Here is an 18,433-nt window from a genome sequence, read left to right on the forward strand (position 1 = left end):
TTATATGGGCCCCTTTATTTTGGTTATACTTTCCTTTTGGGTGTTTAAGGCCATACAGTTGGCCCAGATAAACTAATTATTTTTACTCTTAAGGTCGTTTGAGGATCTGTTCCTCAGGGGTCACATGGACTTTGGAGGAGCCCCTGGCTCCTTTCTTTTATCAGTTCTACCTATGTGAAGATAAGTCAAAGGTCCTTCTTGAACATGGCTGGCTTTGCTTGGAAGCATGTAGGAAATGTTTCTTCTGTGTCTATTTCCTCTGGGTCTATTTTTGTGCCAGTACCATGTTGTTTTTATGAGTATAGCTCTAAAATCTGGTGTAGTAATCCCCCCCAGCATTGCTCTTAGTGCTCAGGGCTCATTGGGCTATCCAAGGTCTTTTGTGCTTCCATATCAATCTTAGGATGGTTTTTTTCCCAATTCTGAAGAAAGTCATGGGGATTTTGATTGGCATTGCATTTAATCTATAAATGTCTTTTGGTAGGATGGTCATTTTCACAATATCAATTCTTCCAGTAAATGAGCATGGGAGGTCCTTTCACCTTCTGATGTCTTCCATAATCTTTCTTTAAATATTTAAAATTTTCATTGTAGAGGTCTTTTATGTCTTTGATCAGGTTTATTCTGAGATGTATTTTTTTTTTTGCAGCTACTGTGAAGGGGAGTGTCTCCATGTACTCTTTGTCTGATTGCTTATTATTGCTACGTAGAAAGGTTACAGACTTTTGTAGATTAATTTTGTAACTTGCCACTTCACTGGATGTGTTAATAATTTCTAGAAGTTTTCTGGTGGAATTTTTGGCATGTCTTAGACATATCTACACATCATCTGCAAGAAGGCATAATTTGATCTCTTCTTTTCCAATCATTACTCCTTTAACTTTCTTCTCTTGTCTTATTGCTCTTTCAAGAGTTTGAAGCACCATGATAAAGAGGAGTGGAGATAGTTGACATCCTTGTCTGGTTCCTAATTTCAATGGTAATGCTTCCAGTTTTTCACCATTTGGAATGATGTCGGCTGTGGGTTTGTTATATATGGCTTTAATTATGTTGAGCTATGTTCCCTCCAGTCCAATTCCCTCTAGCACTCTGAACGTAAATGCATGTTGAATTTTATCAAAGGCCTTCTCTGCATCTATTGAGATGACCATGTGGTTCTTGTCTTTGAGCCTATTTTTATGATTTATGACATTTATTTAATTACATATATTGAACCATCCCTGAATCTCTGAAATAAAGCCAACTGTATCATGGTGGATGATCTTTTTGATGTGTGTCTGTATGCAGTTTGGAAGTATTTTGTTGATAATTCTTGCAATTATGTTCATTAAGTTATGGGTCTATAGCTTTCTTTTTTGGTTGTATCTTTACCTGGCTTTGGTATTAGAGTGATGCTGGCTTCACAGACAGAATTTCTCCCTCCATTTTTATCTTTTTGAATAAATTAAGTAGTATTGTATGTAGATCTTCTTTAAATGTCTGGTAGAATTCTGCTGTAAATCCCTCTGGTCCTGGGCTTTTTTCAGTTGGGAGGTTTTGTATTACTGTTTCAATTTCCTTATGTGTTATGGGTCTGTTTAAGCTGTTAATCTCTTCTTGGTTTAGTGTTGGTGGTTACCAGGCTTTTAGATACCTGTCCATTTCTTTTAGGTTTTCAAATCTTGTAGCATATAATTTTTTAAAGTATTCATTTATAATGTTCTGGATCTTTCTGGTGTCTGCTGTGATGTTTCCCCTTTCATCTCTGATTTTGTTGATTTGGAGGTGCTCTTTCTTTTGGTTAACTGGGCTAGTGGTCTGTCAATCTTATTTATCTTTTCAAAGAACCAGCTCTTGGATTCATTGATTCTTTGTATTTTTTTCTTTGTTTCTATTTCATTAATTTCTGCTCTGATTTTTGTTACTTCTTGTATGCTGGATTTGGGTTTCATTTGTTGTTACTTTTCAAGTATCTTTAGTTGCAATTTTAAGTCATTTATTTTTGTTCTTTCTGATTTTTTAATGTAGGCACTTAACTTAGCGCTATTAACTTCCCTCTAACTGCTTTCAATGTGTCCCACAGGATTTGTTGTGTTGTATTGTCCCTTTCATTTAGTTCCAGGAATACTTTTATTTCTTTCTTAATTTCTCCTTTGACCCATTCATCATTCAGGAGTGTGTTATTTAATCTCCATGTGTTCATGCGGTGACTAGGGTTTCTTCCGGTGTTGATTTTAAGCTTTATTGCATTGTGGTCTTATAAAATGCATGGAATTATTTCAATCTTTTTGTATTTGTTGAAGTTTGTTTTGTGCCTCAGTAAATGGTCTATTTTGGAGATGGTTCCACTGGGGTGCTGAATAGAAAATATATTCTTTGGTGCTTGGTGGAATATTTGGTAGATATCTGTTAGGTACATTTGATATATGCTATTGTTTAATTCAGATGTCTCTCTGTTAATTCTCTGGCCACTTGACTTATCTAATAGAGACAATAGGGTATTGAAGTCCCCATTTCACTAGTCCCCATTACTATTAGTAATAGTTCTACTATTAATGAGTTGGGATTAATCTGGGTCGTAAAGTCCTGTAGTACTGTTTTTATGAAGTTGGGTGCACCTGAGTTTGGTGAATATATGTTCGTGATTGTAATATCTTCTTAGTTTATTGCTCCTTTGATCAGAATGAAGTGACTCTCTTTATCTCTTCTGAATTTTAGTTTAAAGTCTATTTTAACAGATATTAGAATTGCAACACCCGCTTTTTTCTTAGTACCATTCGCTTGGTGTATTTTTTTTTCCATCCTTTCACCTTAAGGTAGTGCCTGTCCTTGAAAGTTAGATGAATTTCTTGCAGACAGCAAAGATGGATTTTGTTTCTTAATCCATTGAACTAGTCTGTGTCTTTTGGCTTGGGAGCTCAGTCTATTGATACTTAAAGTTATTAATGAAAGATGTGTATTGAATCCTGTCATTTTTATTTCTGTTCACATTCTTGATATAGCTGTGCAATTCCAGTTATACCTTCGTTAAATTTCTTTCTGTAACCCCTTGGGTATAGTCAATTCCTTTCTTCAGCCCTTTGTATTGCTTCAAGATCTCTCTGAAGGGCTGGTTTTGTGGACATGAATTCTTTCAGCCTATTTATGTCATGGAAGATTTTTATTTCCCCTTCAACTGTAATAGACACTTTGGCTGGGTAAAGTAATCTGGTTTGGCATCTCTGGTCATTTAGAACTGGGAATACTTTGGTCCAGGCTCTTCTGGATTTCATAGTTTGCACTGAAAAGTCAGCTGTAATCCTGATGGGTTTTCCTTTATGTGACTTTTTCTTTTGCAGCTTTCAGCATTCTCTCTCTGTTCTGTACATTTAGTGTTTTTGCTATGATGTGCTGTGGAGTTTCTTTTCTATCTACTGTCTACTTGGTATTCTATATGCTTCTTGTATTTGTATGAGCATGTCTTTCTTTAATTTGGGGAAATTTGCTTCTACAATTCTGTTGAAGATCTGGTCCATACCATTATCTTGAGATTCTTCTCCTTCCTTTATGCCTACAATCCATAAGTTTGGTCTTTTTATGGTGTCACACAATTCTTGCATATTCCATTCTTGTGTTTTCTTAAATATTTCATAATCTTTGCTTCAGTGGTCTACTTTGTCCACTTCATCTTCCAGTCTTGATATTCTGTTTTCCATTTCATTTGTCCTATTGGTGAGGCTTTCTCCTGTCATTTCTAATTGGCTGAGTATTTCACTTCCTTCTTCATTTCAGCCCGAGTATTCTTCAATATTTCTAACTCTTTTCTGAATTCATTTAGAAGTTTTTTTCTATCTTCCTTCAGTTCATTGATTTCTTTCTTTGTGTGTTCTTTAAATTCACTGAATTCTTTTATGTTTATAATTGTTCTTGTGAGTTCCATGTCCTGTGTTATCTCTAGGGAGTTCTCATTGTACTATTCTTGAGGACTATTGGTACTTCATGGGGATATGTTATTTTGGTTTTTCATGTTATTATTTTTTCTCTGTGACTTTGACATGTGAATTTTTTTGTAGCTTCTGACTCTTGTGTGAGACTCAAGTCTTCCTTTGTTGCGTTTAGGCCTGATTCTTTTTGTAAACTTTATGTGCCTTTGTGGTTTACTTGTTGGGCATGAAAAGCTGGTTGGTCTAGGCTTCAGTTTCTCTCTTTTGATTTTATATTGGAGTAGCCAAATTGCTTTTGTCTTCAGGAGTTCCCACAGAGGCCCAAGTCAGATGAGGATCAGATGCTCTCAGGCTTTCTCCTAAGGTCTGGATCCCTCCAAGAAAGATGCTGCCCTCAGGAATTTGGGGGCTTGGCTGTCCTGGGAGCAGGGCCTGGGAAAGATGCTGGTCTCAGGAAGCTGGTGGCTGTGCCATCCAGGGATGTAAAGGGAGGTGGGGGCGGGAAGAGGCCCCAAAGGTTCCTGGGGGCTACTGGGAAGAACTGTGTTGGTCTGGATGCAAAGGATCAGGAAGCAGTGGGGATTCTGGGCCAAGAGGTCAGTTCAGGGGTCTTGGGTGCCAAGACAAGAAATGGGCCAATACCCAGGCTAGGAGGGGAGCAGGGAGGCTGAATGAGGCTGAGAGAGTCAAGGTCGCCACAGGCCACAAGATCCACCCAGGAAAGATGTTAGCACCAGGAAGCTGGTGGCTGAGCCACCCAGGGAAGCAAAGGTAGGTGGGGGCAGGACCAGACCCAGAGGGCTCCTGGGGACCACAGGGAGGAAGTGGTTGGTCTGGATGCAAAGAATCAGGAAGCAGTGGTGGCTCTGGGCTTTAGAGGTCCGCCCTGGTGTCTGGGGTGCCAAGACAAGAAATGGGCTAGTATCCAGGCTAGGAGGATAGACAGGGTGGGTGAGCTGGGAGGGTGAATGAGGCTGGGATGTCAAGGTATAGAAGACCATGGGACCCATCCAGGAAAGATGCTGGCATCAGGAACTAAAATATTTTTCAAAAGCTTACTCTATGAATTCATGTGAACACAGATTCTACAGACTTTAAGTTTTAAAAGAGAAACTTTTTACAGTGTGCTCTAATGTAAGATGATCTACAGTTAGCAAATGTAAACTATTCTCTCCTTTTGAGAGAGTCTCTGTTTGCTACTTTTACTTGACAATAGTCTTCAAGTAATATTTGTCTCAAAATACTACTCACCTCTGGGTAAAGATGGAAGCGCTTCACTGCATTGATTATGAGGGGATATTCAGTCAGCCTGTCATTCATGATCATCCACAGTCCTTCCAGAAACGAAGGTGCTTCAATGATGGTCTTGAAGTAGGAATAATAAAGTCCCTTTTAAGAAAGGCACACACTGTCAATGTAAGTAGTTTTAAAGTGTTTATACTCTTTTTAGCACACTTTTCTTCTGTAAGGAAAGGAAAAGATCAATAAGAAGGCCTTTTAATTACTCCTTAACTATTAACATTCTCAGACTCAAAAAGAATGTCTTTTCAGGCCAGGGCTATACTGTTTCCATTTTTCTGTGGGTTTTAAAATTTTCAGAGCAGACAGCTGGAAGAATTGTCACATGTAGCACTTTGCTAACAGTGCTTTAAAATATACATTCAATGTACTTTTAATTTGACCAAATCTAGTTTGCCTCCCACATTCTTGGAGGTTGGCATGTAAGGGATGCCTTCATGACACAGTGCAACTTTGCATGTAGGAAATTATTTCTCCCCACACTCTTAAGCAATAATAGATTCTAATAAGCAGCAGGCAGTTGGAAGTACAGCAATCCAGCTCCAGCTGATGTCTGCACAAAGCAAAAGCAAAATGTCAACTGGCTTGAACTGCTCAGAAATGCTATGTACTAAGATTATCTTTGGGTATCATTCCAGCATTGGATGGAATGGCCTCAGTAGGCTAGTAAAAGAGCTACTGATTTAAAATATAAGGAGTTTTAGGAAGTATGTTGTTTCAGATTTCTTTTGCTGCTTTCAAATAAAATAAAAAATGAAATGCCAAAATTTTATAAAAATAAATTGAATGCCTCATTCTTCAAAAAATAATATTCATCCTTATACTTATTCTGGCTAGTGGCTTCTGAATTCAAGAACTGTTTTAGTTGGTCTCTAATAGGCCATTTCCACACAGTTTTTATCTTCAGCATAGGAAGGTAAGACAAATAGCAATTAAAAGATATCTAATATGCCAAAGTCTGTGCTTAGAGAACAGTAAACACACAAATAAGGTTTTGTTAATGGTAAACTAGTCTTTTATGCCAAGCACTATCCCGTGTGTTTCCATTCATTAATCTCCTTTATTTTTGCTACAAAACCATAAGTTTGGCATTATGTCTGTCTAACAGGTAAGATGACAGAGAATCAGGGAGATAACTGACAACCATCATACAATGAAGCACAGACCTGCTCTCTGAATCCAGTGTTTGTTACAGAAGCCCAAAATGCCACAGCTGCCTTCTTTACTTAATAATAGTTTATATGCAATCCTTGAAAATAATACCTTTGAAGGATTCAAGTGCCATACAAATGTCAACACGTTCAATTCTTGAAAGCTTCACAGGGATTATATAATGAAAATAAAGAGGTATCCAAAGTGTCTAGTAACCTGGCAAATAGCACACAATAGCCCGTAGAAACAATGCCATTCACCAAAAATTCATTTAAGTTCCTATTAAATTTCTACCTTATCATTCTACTTTCTTAAACCACAAATTAATTCATTAGAAGAAAGAACCTAACCATTTCTGTGCGAAAAGTCATCTCCCGTTCCAAAGATGAGAGGTGAGAAAAATGACGGTCATTTTCAAAAAGTGTTATTAAGTGCATCCTAGGGGGGAAAAATGCATTATAATAAGAATAGGTTTCAAAGTCAGAACTAAAATAACTAGTTTCAGAAAGTTACAAAATAAGAAAATAATTGTATAGATAATGTTTAGGTAGTATTGCCATTTGTTTATGAACTCAAATATTTGTAAGCACGTATAATCCAGTGCCGTACAAATTCTTTAACACCATTCGTAATTTGCGTATCTAAAATTCCTCTGGCCCTTCCATTCTTCTTTGTACCCCAAGCCTCTTAATCAAAGCACAGGCAGATTTTTGTTTTGTTTTTCAAGTTTCAGGAGTAGATCAAAAATACCAGGTTTGGGAAACACTTCTGTAACCACTGAAAAACAGTCAGAGTACAATTTTAAACAAAAATCACTTTGGGGGATTTCCGCCCCCCCCCCTTTTTATTTAGACAGGGTCTCCTATAGACCCAGCTGGCCCAGAACTCTCTATTCTCGATCTCACAGATATTCGCCTGCCTCTGCCTCCAGAGTGCTGGGATTAATGGCATGCACCACCACACCAGGCCAAAATCACTTTTGAATAAAGTAATTTTAACTGACTTTAAAAACTATTTTATTTATTATTTTTATTTTATGTGTATGCATGTATTGGCCTGCATGTAGGTAAGTGCACCCGTGTCGTGCAATGCCTGTGAGGACAGAAAAGACTGTCTGATCCCCTGGAACTGGAGTTACATTGTTAGCTGCCATGTGGGTGCTGGGATTTGAACCCAGGTCTTCTGCAAGAACAACCAGTGCTCTTAACCGCTGAGCCATCTCTCCAGCCCCTGAATAAAGTAATTTTAAAATAAGTGTAAGTCCATACAAATGATCTTTTAATTTCCCACAAACCTGTATTTGAAAATATTTTAGTGGTGAAACTCAGCAGCTGCTGGAGGTGGTAGGAGGCTATGTGGTCCAAGTGCCATGGTCAGGAATTACGTTACCTTCAGAATATGTCCTACTTTCCCTGAAGCCAAAAACAAAACAAAATTTCATACAGCAATGTAGTTTCCCCCTTTACACACAGGCCACATACCAGGGAACCAATAGCTAAAGAAATGGTTCCTACTGCTCCAGCCTGAAAATTACTCTGTAGACTAGATGGGCATAATTGTACTACCCAGCAAACAGGGGACAGAGTCCATACTTCCTACAAGTAGAAGAGCCTGAGCTAAGGTAGAAATGAAATATTACAGGGGAAAAAGTAATAACTTTACATATGAGTTTTACAAATAAATCTTTTAATAAAATAGATTGTTGATGGATGCATACTGACAGGCTCTCTGCCTTACAAGGCTCTCCACCTCACAACCCTCCTGCCTCAGCCTCCCAAGAACTAGAATCACAGCTGTGCACCATCATTTCCAGCTCAGAAAAAAAGTCCTTGTCTTCATTTCTATTTTTCAATTTTCAAGTTTTATTAAGACTTTATATATAAAATTATATCTAAAATTATATCAATAATAACATATAGTACTATAAAATAATGAAGTCTTTTAGATGAAATAATCTGCAAAAGTCAATGGAAACATAAAATAGTTGAAGAACTGCAATGATGGACCCTTGGTGAAGTAAAATATTTTAATTCATGTTCTATTCCTGTAAAGTATCTACTTTTCACATATGAGGTTTATACAAAAAGTAATACATAGGTTAAACTGGCACACATATAGATGTTCTATAAACATAGCCAGAAATTTTTTGTTTTTCTATTTATAAATAGTGGTGGCAAATTTAAACTCAAATGTCCCTATGCATTTTAAACGGAGACAAAAATCTTACCAGTGCAAAATTCCCACAAAGGCAGCTGGAAAAAGAGAAAAGAAAGTAATTAAAAACTGTTTTGTTATTAAACACCTTTATAATAAGCATTTCAAATGCACTGCATGTCTAGAATAAGAGCACACTAAATGAGATCACCAGCTGCTTATGTCTACACGAGCCATGAAAATAATCCAAAAGGATGTGAGGCAAGCTGTCAGTCAAGCATCTTTGCAGGGCCAACCTGACACTTGCATGCAGGAAGGGCCTGAAAGCTTTACACTTCTCTCTCAGGCCATTTGTAAGACTGATGAAGTGGATGGGTGAACCTCTGTGATTTTTCAGTATAGTTCTCTGGTGTTTCTTATTCTCTCTTCCTTTATATAAAAATTGAAAAAGCAGCAAATATCTACACTATGCACAGGTAGATTCTTTCAAAAAAAAAACCACCCAACCCACAGAAGCCATTATAGAACATGGTCTCTTACACTCATCCAAACATAAAATGCAGAAAATCATTTGTTCCATCATGTACTTCAAACCCTGGTAAGCTGTCAGCTCTTTGTGAGCTCCTGGATCTAGCCCCTCCACTTCCCACCCTGATGGCCAGGGCCTAAAACATGTATGAGACTACCAGGGGGTAGGAGATAGATCCAGTGCCACAGTGCTCTGGGACTGGGACACTGTGAGCTCAAACATGGTTTGCCTCCCTGGTGACTACAAGGTTGCTTGTTTGGAAAGAGGACAAAAGCAGAGCAAGTTAAACGCTAGGAAGCCCGCTGTCCTTTTTCAGCAGCTGTCCTTGAATGAATGCCCTTTCGACTGTAATGTGCTTTCACGAATTTCCAAAGGTTTGAAAAAGTTGATTTGATAATTTCCCAATTTCCTTGCTGTGGAGGAATGACTTTGCTGAACAACTCCAGAAGTCCCGCCTTCCCTCCGAGATTTAGGGTGGTGTTTCTTATAGCTAGTCCAATACACTTGGCAAGATAGCTTACAAACTACCAACATTAACATTTTAAAACTCAAAAACCATTCATCTTGGCTAACAAAATAAATGCAAGGTAATTCAATAAAGAAACATGAAATTGCTGTGTTGAAACTCCCAACCTTGCTCCTTGAATTCTTTGTACTACAACCATGCTGAGCTCACCTTAAAAACTTAGTGTATTCACTTGTATTATATCAGGATAGGCAAACTACAGCCCCTGGCCCATTTTATATACTATCTTCAAGCTAAAAATGCTCTTTATGTTTCTAAAAGATTATAAAAATAAAGAAGAAAGCAAGGGTGAAGATTCAACAGAGACTGTGGCTGTTACAGGGAAAAAAAACCCACATTTGCTACATATACCAACACTTTCTATGTAATAACCTCTGAACCATGCTGATAACACTTATAACCTGTACTTTCAACTTGAAAAGATGTCCTTGTGATAATGTTTTATTAACAACGACAGAATATTTTATTAACAATGACAGAAACTGTCCTACATATTTGTGTGTTCTTTCCTATTCTCCTTGTAATTACATATTCTGAACAAAATTACTGAAAATAATTTTTTAATGTAAAGGGCTGGGCTAGGAGGCAGGGCAGGTGCCAGTTGGTAGGAGTGTTTCCTCTGCAAGCCTGAGGAACTGAGTTTAACTCCCCAGCCCCAGCTAAAAAGGCGGGCTTGGCTGCACATGCTTGTAACCCAAGCATTGTGGGGAAAAGACAGGTAGATCCTGAGAACTCCCTGGCCAACCAGCCTAGCCTAAATAGCAAGCTTCCAGTTTAGTGAGATAGCCTGTCTCAAAACAGTAAGGTAGAAGTGACGGAGGAAGACATCTGACCTTCTGCTCTGACCTCTCTGCATGTTTGGGTACACCTGCATATTTACACATATGTACCATGGTGCACACGCATGAGCATGCATTCACACAAGCGTGCACACACACGCACACACACACCATGTTAAAAAAAATCAAATATCCTTCCAATCCATCTGTTTTTCCAAATATTCTCAAAAATTTCTAGGTCTCTCCAATCCTCTCATCCCACACCTCCTCCAAAACATACGTATGCATTTATACACTTATCTCAGTTTCCCTATTCCTCTCCTTTCTTAAAATTAAGTTTAAAAATTGTTCCCAGTTATCTTTACTTTGGCCTCCTCATTTTTCCCTTGGAAATCCCATACAGGTTTAAAGCTTCAACTTTCACTTCTACAGGGATAACTCCAAAACCCATAACCCTCATTCCCTTCCTTCCATCTCACTGGCTGCCTGGCCAGGCAATCTTCTCTGCTTCTTCCTCTTCCTCTCCATTCCACTTTTGCTGTTTTCACTGAGCCCATCGTAGCCTGGTTCTAGTAATAAGTTTCCAACTATTCTTTCTGATTCCCTTCTCAGTCTCATCTCCAACCCACTGTATACACGATTACCTAGTTAATATACACAAAATTAACATTTTATGAGATTTCATCTCTTCAAAGAAGTTTTACAGAAAAGAATCATCAGTGCCTTTGGACGGAAAGAAGCTCATACCAGCCTTCAATTGGGCTCTAGGTGGTGGGTCCAAGTCACTTATCTCCTATTTCTCTTCATGCCCTGTCTTTCTGCCTAATTTTGCTTTCATATCACATTGTCTTACTTCATGATTTTGACCATGCTGTTCTGTCAGTCTCTAATACTCACTGTTCTTAACTCCACACATGCAATTTGACAGAACTCACATCCCGTCCACCTACCACCCTTTGCTCAGCCTTCACTGATCTAGTCCCCTTCTTCCACTCTGAACTCTCACAGAGCCAATAGCCAGGCACTGTCTCACTAGCCACTGAAAGGTGATTCCTAGTTCTAGACCTCAGTACCCCGGAGCTCACACTTAGGAAAACAGCCCTTGTCTGTGGTGGATGTGCCATGAGTATGTTGGCATAATTAGACATCTGATAAAAATCTAGATACAAATCTCAATTATTCCTCTATCGTTAACACTCCAATGTGACAACTCATCCTGTTTTGACTTCATCTGAAGTCAACTAGCATATGGTGAGGGAAGAAGCCACAATAACTTTATCTAGACGTTTATGTCTCAGTATCAGTAACTAGTCTGATGAAACTTTAGGCCTCAGAAACTACAGAAAATGGGCGCTATAATGAAGGAAGAAAACTTCCCTGCTGCACACACTGAAGCTCACAGCAGGGCTGAAGTAAGGTGGGTATCGACATGTGGAGATAATTGTCTACTTTGATCCTGTTTTATAAAATGTCACCTTAAGGAATTTTTATTTTATTTAAAATATAGAGAAACATAATTCTATCCAAGCCAGCCAAACTTTTTTTTCTTACAAACTCACTGCTCAAGGTAATTTTTTTGTGTGCATGCAGGTAACCACTCAGTCCGAAAATCCTGCAAAGTATTTTAAAACAGGAACTAGGAGGGCTGAGAATTCTTGTCGTGAGATTCTGGGATCTCATCATCCATCGCTCCCAACAACCGAAACAGTGCTTAACCAAATCTCGCCAAGATTTTAGAAAACCACTAAAAACCTCAAGGCTGGGGACAAGCAGGCTGCGGGGCCCTGCTCACCTGTGCAGAAGAGAGCCTTTTTGGAGAAGCAATGACTCCGCAAGCCCTGCACCTTTACGAGGAACGGCTCCAGGAGACTGTGGAGGAATTGGAAACGGCTGAGACGAGGCCCCTCGGTGATCTCTTCTATTTGAAAGTAGTTTTGCGCGTTCATATTTCGGATCCTCCTGGGCGCGATGTTTCGGGCGCCCCGGGGCAGGTTCCTGCCGCCTAGGAGGAAGGGCTGCAGGGGCGGCGGCTTTGCCACCTCCTGCGGCCTGACCCGCTCCAGCTCCGGTTCCCTGGCCCTGGAGGCCGGGCGCCGCCTCGACGGCACCGCGAGGGAAGACTGGGGCGCCTCTGGGCCCGCGTCCCTGGGCTTACGCCTCTTTTGTCCCACCATCTTCTCATAGTCCGTGTTCAGGTGGATGGAGCTGGGTCACTGTGGCGCGGGGCCCAGCCGACTGCGGCGCAGCCCGGGGGCCGGACTCACCAGCAACCTCAACGACCAGCCCCTGCCGCCGTTGCGGGCAACCTGGTCGTCATGGCGACCGCGGAAACATGGAGCGTGAGGTCCATGCTGCCTTGCGCCAACCGAGTGCAGCCGCACGGGTCCGTCTTGCGTGCGTGTGCGTGTGTGAGAGAGTGTGTGTGTGTGTGTGTGTCCTTCTTGCGTGCGTGTGCGTGTGGGGGGGCTGTCCATCTTGCGTGCGTGCGTGCGTGCGTGTGTGTGTGTGTGTGTGTGTGTGTGTGTGTGTGTGTGGCCTGCCCCAGATCCTCAGACAGAAGAGCGTTGGGTGACACCGCAAATTTTCCCACGGAAAGTTCTAATTAGTCCGTTCTTGAAGTAGCACTATCGGTTCCAGTGAATTTGCACAGTTCCTTAGCCCTAGAAGGGCTGGGCTCCGCGCCTTCAGCACCTTCCTAAACCAAGAACTATGAGGAACAACTAAGAGAGACACTCGGCCGCAGCGTCTCTATTAACGGCCTGGCCCTATAGAGGCTGTAGAGGCAGGCATGGGTGAACAGAAGCCACAGTCATGCTCCCTGCCTTTTGTCACAGTCTATATATCTGGCATCCACACCACCTCACTTTCCATCCTTTAGATCCTTTCGCTTTAGAACCACACTGACGTTCCTAATACCCACACTTGCCATCTAAACTCTGGATCGTGGTGGCCAGGTTTATTTTCCTGATGGAGCACTGCTCAGAAATGCTCATGACTCCCTATATTCCTTAAGGTTAAACTCCTTAGTTCGCTCATCAACGCCTTCAGTAATATGCCCCAATCTACCTTTGTGACTTGAATTTCCCATTTTCCTGGGTGCTGATTTTCTATTCCAGTCATCCCAATTGAGGTGCACAGCTAGAAATCCCATAGCCATCCTTTGCCCAGACGGAAAACCATCCTACCCTATGGTTTCTCCCGCCTGTCTGAATTCTGTCTTCCAAACTTCAGCCCCTTTCTCTAGCCCACATTAATTATGCCTCCACTTAAGGCCTAGAGTCTGAGAGTACTTACTATATTCATCAACTCACAAATTTAAATTCAATACGTGCAAAACAAGTGCTGCTCATTTATCGTTTTAAGACATTTTTCTCAAGAAGCGTTTCTACATTCCTGCATAGGGTTTGCCACGTAAGATGTTTTTATTACTCAGTTCATAGAAACAGAGGGCCAGGAAAATGGCAATTTGCCCATGTTTTTACAGCTAGTAAATTCTGTCTGATACCAAGTTTAAAATGAAAGGTTTTTATTGAGTGATTGGCACACACACACACACACACACACACACACACACACACACACACACAGCTATAAATTTCCACTTGTACTTATACTGGAGTTCAATCCATGTTTCTCTACTGCAAAATCCCAGGGTAATAAAACCTACCATGATGGGTGTTCTGGTTAGGTTTCCATTGCTATGATACACATGCATATTTTGAGACAGGATCTTACTATATAACCCAGACCAGCATTGATCTTCTGATCTTCCTGGCTTAGCCTCCCTAGTCCTGGGATTACAAATTTGTGTCACCTTGCCCAACTGGAAAAAAATATTGTTAAATGAATGCACAAAATAAAAACAAAATACCTTATTTTTGTTTTTTTTCAATTTAGTTTGATTTTTTAAAAATTTCGATTGTTTTTTTTTTTTTAGTTTTTATTCTTATTTTATTTGTGTTTGTATATGTGTAGGTGTACGTGTGTGGGTACCCAAAGAGGCCAGAAGAGGGCATTGGATCCCCTGGAGTTAGAGATACTGGTGGTTGTGACCCACCCAAAGATGTAGATGCTGGGAACTGAACTCAGGTCCTTCTGAAAGAGCAGGAAGTGCTCTGAACCACTAAGCAATCTCTCCAGGCCCCTGTTTTGTTTTGCTTTTGACACAGGATCTACCCATGTAAGGCCTGGAAATTGCTATGTAGACCAGGCCTGCAACTCACAGAGCTCTGCCTACCTTTGCCTGAGGGCTGGGATTAAAGGAATGTGCCACCGTACCTTGTGAAAACAACTTATTTTTAATATAAATTTTTTTTAGTCTTTTTGAGGCAGGGCCTCCCTGTAGCCTCCACTGGCCTGGAACTCAGTATGTAGATCAGGCTCACAGAGATCTGCCTGCCTCTGCTTCCCAAGTACTGGGATTAAAGGTATGCACCACCATGCTATGCTCTAATATAAATATTTAAGTTATGTATTTTGGAACAATAAGGGGAGTGCAGTGATTTTTCTTTTTAGTCAATTTTTTTCTTATAATTTCTTTCCAACTGCCTATAGAATCATGTTCTTATCTATGTCCTATCCCTTTTAGATATAAATCTAGTCATTTGTATATAAAAATAATGTTTTATATGACTATTCATTGTGTTATTTATGACAATGAAAAACTGGAAATAGCTCTAATAGCAAACACTAAATTATAGAACACTCATACAATGCTGTGCTGCAGACATAGTCATTCTGAAGGAATACTCAGTGACAAAGGAAATAGTCGTGATGCAGTGCTTTAAAAAAGCACAATATATTTTCTGAATTAGATGCATAATAACATAATAGGATTAATTATGTTTTGGGCATCAATCTAAATCTTTTATTTAGCGAACTCATATATGAAGATTAACAGTTTGTGACCTTAGATACTGTACCCATTTAGCCACTCTAGAATTTCCTTATCTGAATAAAATCAACTCTCTTAATGGCTGGCACTACTGAATGAAATAATGCTTATAAAGCACCTGAAATATGGCACATATTCAATAAACAAGTGTTACTTATAGGTCGTTGTATAGGACACAAGCATTACTTCAAATTAATATCTTGATCACCTGGATTCTTTGTCATGGAATTATGTTAGTTCCAAGTTTGTTATCTAACAGTAATATTTGTTAACTAGAGACATTTGCCTAAATTTGCTTTAGGTTCCGTTACTGTGAAGTCTAATCTTCATTGTCACCTTGAATGAATTTGGGATCACCTATGAGATACATCTCTAGACATGCCTTTGAGAACATTTCCAGAGAAGTTCATAAGCAGAGAGAAAAATTCAGCCTGAATGTGGGTGATACTATCCCATGTGCTGTGGTCCTGGATTGAGTTAAAAGGTTAAGTTTTGTGTTGGCATTCCCCTTTCTCTGTTTCTGGTCCACCAAACTGTGAGGAGCCCAGCCACACACTCCTGCCACTATGAACTCTGCCATGCTTTCCCTGAGGGATTATACCTTCAAATTATGAGCCAAAATAAATCCCCCCCATTAGACTGTTTCTTGTCAGATATTTGGTCACAACAAGAAAGATAAAACTCAACTTGGCACCACCAAGGATTACCAGAGAATGGAATCTCAGATGAGATTCCTTTCCACTCTGGAGACTCTTTCCAAGTTAACAAGAAGAATGCAGGGAGGTTGAGACTGTGATGCCTTGGTAAGTGCGATTGGAAGAAAGCTGCCTCCACACATGCACACTGGGAAATACACAAGGTAGTGTTGTCTATAAGGAGAAACAGTTGTATGCCAACCACATAAGGACAAAGCCAGATATACCTTCCAGCCACCAAAAGCGTGTGCCAAATAAACCTCTTTATGATTAATATTATTAGACTCAGGTTGGCTTGTGGGCATGTCTAGGGGAATTTTCTTAATAGTTAATGCAGGAAGGCTCAATGTGGTCAGCACCATTTCATGGGTTCGGCCATGAACCGTATGATTTAAGCAAGCAGAAGCAGTTGGCAAGCAAGGACCGTGTTTACTCTCTCTGCTCTTGACTATGGACATGATGCCTTAGGTTCCTGCCTTGATTCCCCTCAGCAATGGACTGAAACTTGGAATAGCAAGCCCAGCCCTTCCTCCCCTAAATCAGTTTTGGGCAGGGTATTTTAACACAGCAACAGAAATGAAATCATAACAGCTACAAAAAGAATGGAGCTACCTAGAAAGAAATAATGATGTAGTTTTATTCACAGTGCAGAATTGTGTATATCTTCATCTTTTCATAAGTACTCTAACAGTGTCTTCTTATCTTGACTTTGTTATTTTAAACAATTATTTGGGTCACGTTTTAGTTGCATTCATATTAATAATAACTTAAATAAGCATACCTGATATTTTATCATGTAACAAAATGACAAAAAAGTTTAATATAATTAGACATAATATTTTTGTAGACATAGAAATTCTCATGACTTAGAAGATTACCTTTCTTACATGGAAATTTGTGATATATATGTATATATTTGAAACAGCTATTTTCTCTTTGTCTTTTAGTAAAGCAATCAATAAGGATTTTTAAAATGTGAATAAATGTTTTGCCTGCCTGTATATAAGTCCCCATGCAGTCCCCATGGAGGCTAGAAGAGGGCATTGGATTCCCTGGAATGGGAGTTACAGAGAGTTATTAGCTGCCGTGTGGGTGCTGGGAACCAAACCCAGGTTTTCTGCAAGAGCAGCCAATGTTCCTAACTGCTTGGCTGTCGCTCCAGCCTCTTTTGAAACAAAGACTGCAACTGGACAGTGTAACCACCAGATGGCAATCATGACCTATAAATCAGAATTTTAAAGCCTTTTTTTTTTTTTTTTTTTTTTTCCTGAGACAGGGTTTCACCATGTAAACGTGGTCCACACACCCAGTCCCAGGTCATCAGCCTGGGCCTGTTGGTGATGCTCCCGCTCTGCCTCCCAAATGCTGGACATAAAGAATGTGCTCTCATACATGGCAAGACTCACTTTTAACAAGAAAAAAATCACTGTTCTTGTAATAAATCAGTGCGTTAAATATGAAATTTAGGGAAATTGCAAATAACATCAAATAAACACAAGTTCATATTTCATATATTGAAACAATGAGGATATTGTTGTGTTCAATATTAATTTTCCAAATAAGAATGTTTTATTATATCTCATTGAGATTCATCCTTTTTCTGTGAAGTTTCAATGTTTTAGCTTTGTGCAAATACACAGGCACAAGTTTAAGTAGTTAAGTTACATCTGGCCTGGTTGTATGAAACAAGGTAGACAGACACTGTTCAGTCTGCACTAGTTTGAAGATGTTATGATTTGACTCATAATTTGATCATTTAAAATAACTGATTTCACTTTAATTAATATTCTTCTACAAAAATGGACTGTTGTTCATGCTGTTTCACAATTTCTTACATGGTAATCTGTTTTTCCCCTTCCTATGATGCAAAGACTTGAAATTGACATCAATATACTATGTTCAGGGTATCAGTTAGTGATGCATAAAGATAGTGACAAAGTTCTTCAGGTCTCACAATATGAACTGTAACTGAATCCCATTTCAGAATTCTAGAGCAATTTTATCTAATAATCTCGTTCAGTTATTCTCCTATAAAATGTTACCTATAAGCCAAAAGCTGAAAAGCACCCTTTTTGTTTAGCCATGTATGTTTGCCTCAAAAAATTAGGTGTCATAGATTTAAGACAAGGTCTTGTCATATAGCTGAGGCTGGCTTGAACTTGAGACCTTTCTGCCTCAGTGTCTGTGAGTTTGAGGCCAGTCTGGTCTACATAGTGAATTCCAGGCCTGCTGGGGCTACAGGGAGACCCTGTCTCAAAAAGACCAAAAAAAAAAAAAAAAAAAAAGATCAAGTTCTTCTTCATCACGTTGCCTCTGCTAAAATATGTCTTTGCACTTGTATATTTTGGAGAATATCTGTGTATGGTCTCAGAGACACGTTACTGAAACACTCCTTTCTACTCCCCTGAGACTTTTTCCAAGTTAACAAGAAGAGTGCAGGGAGGTTGAGACTGTGATGCCTTGGTAAGTGTGATCGGAAGAAAGTTACCTCCACACAAGCACA

General features: G+C 39.6%; 1 protein-coding gene across 1 annotated transcript; it reads right to left on the reverse strand.

Moving 5' to 3' along the window:
- Nucleotides 1–5,153: 5,153 nt before the first annotated feature.
- Nucleotides 5,154–12,748, reverse strand: LOC103746550 (probable C-mannosyltransferase DPY19L2; the record flags this gene model as incomplete). The annotated part of the gene is made up of 4 exons (XM_008848775.2): nt 12,134–12,748; nt 8,581–8,605; nt 6,704–6,791; nt 5,154–5,291 (listed from the first exon to the last, which is right to left on the reverse strand). Coding segments are annotated over exons 1-4 (633 nt in total), but the record flags the coding sequence as incomplete, so codon positions are not given.
- Nucleotides 12,749–18,433: the final 5,685 nt, after the last annotated feature.

The sequence above is a fragment of the Nannospalax galili genome, unplaced genomic scaffold (genome assembly GCF_000622305.1).
Source record: "Nannospalax galili isolate Female #2095 unplaced genomic scaffold, S.galili_v1.0 scaffold1384, whole genome shotgun sequence".
NCBI classification, from domain to species: Eukaryota; Metazoa; Chordata; class Mammalia; order Rodentia; family Spalacidae; genus Nannospalax; species Nannospalax galili.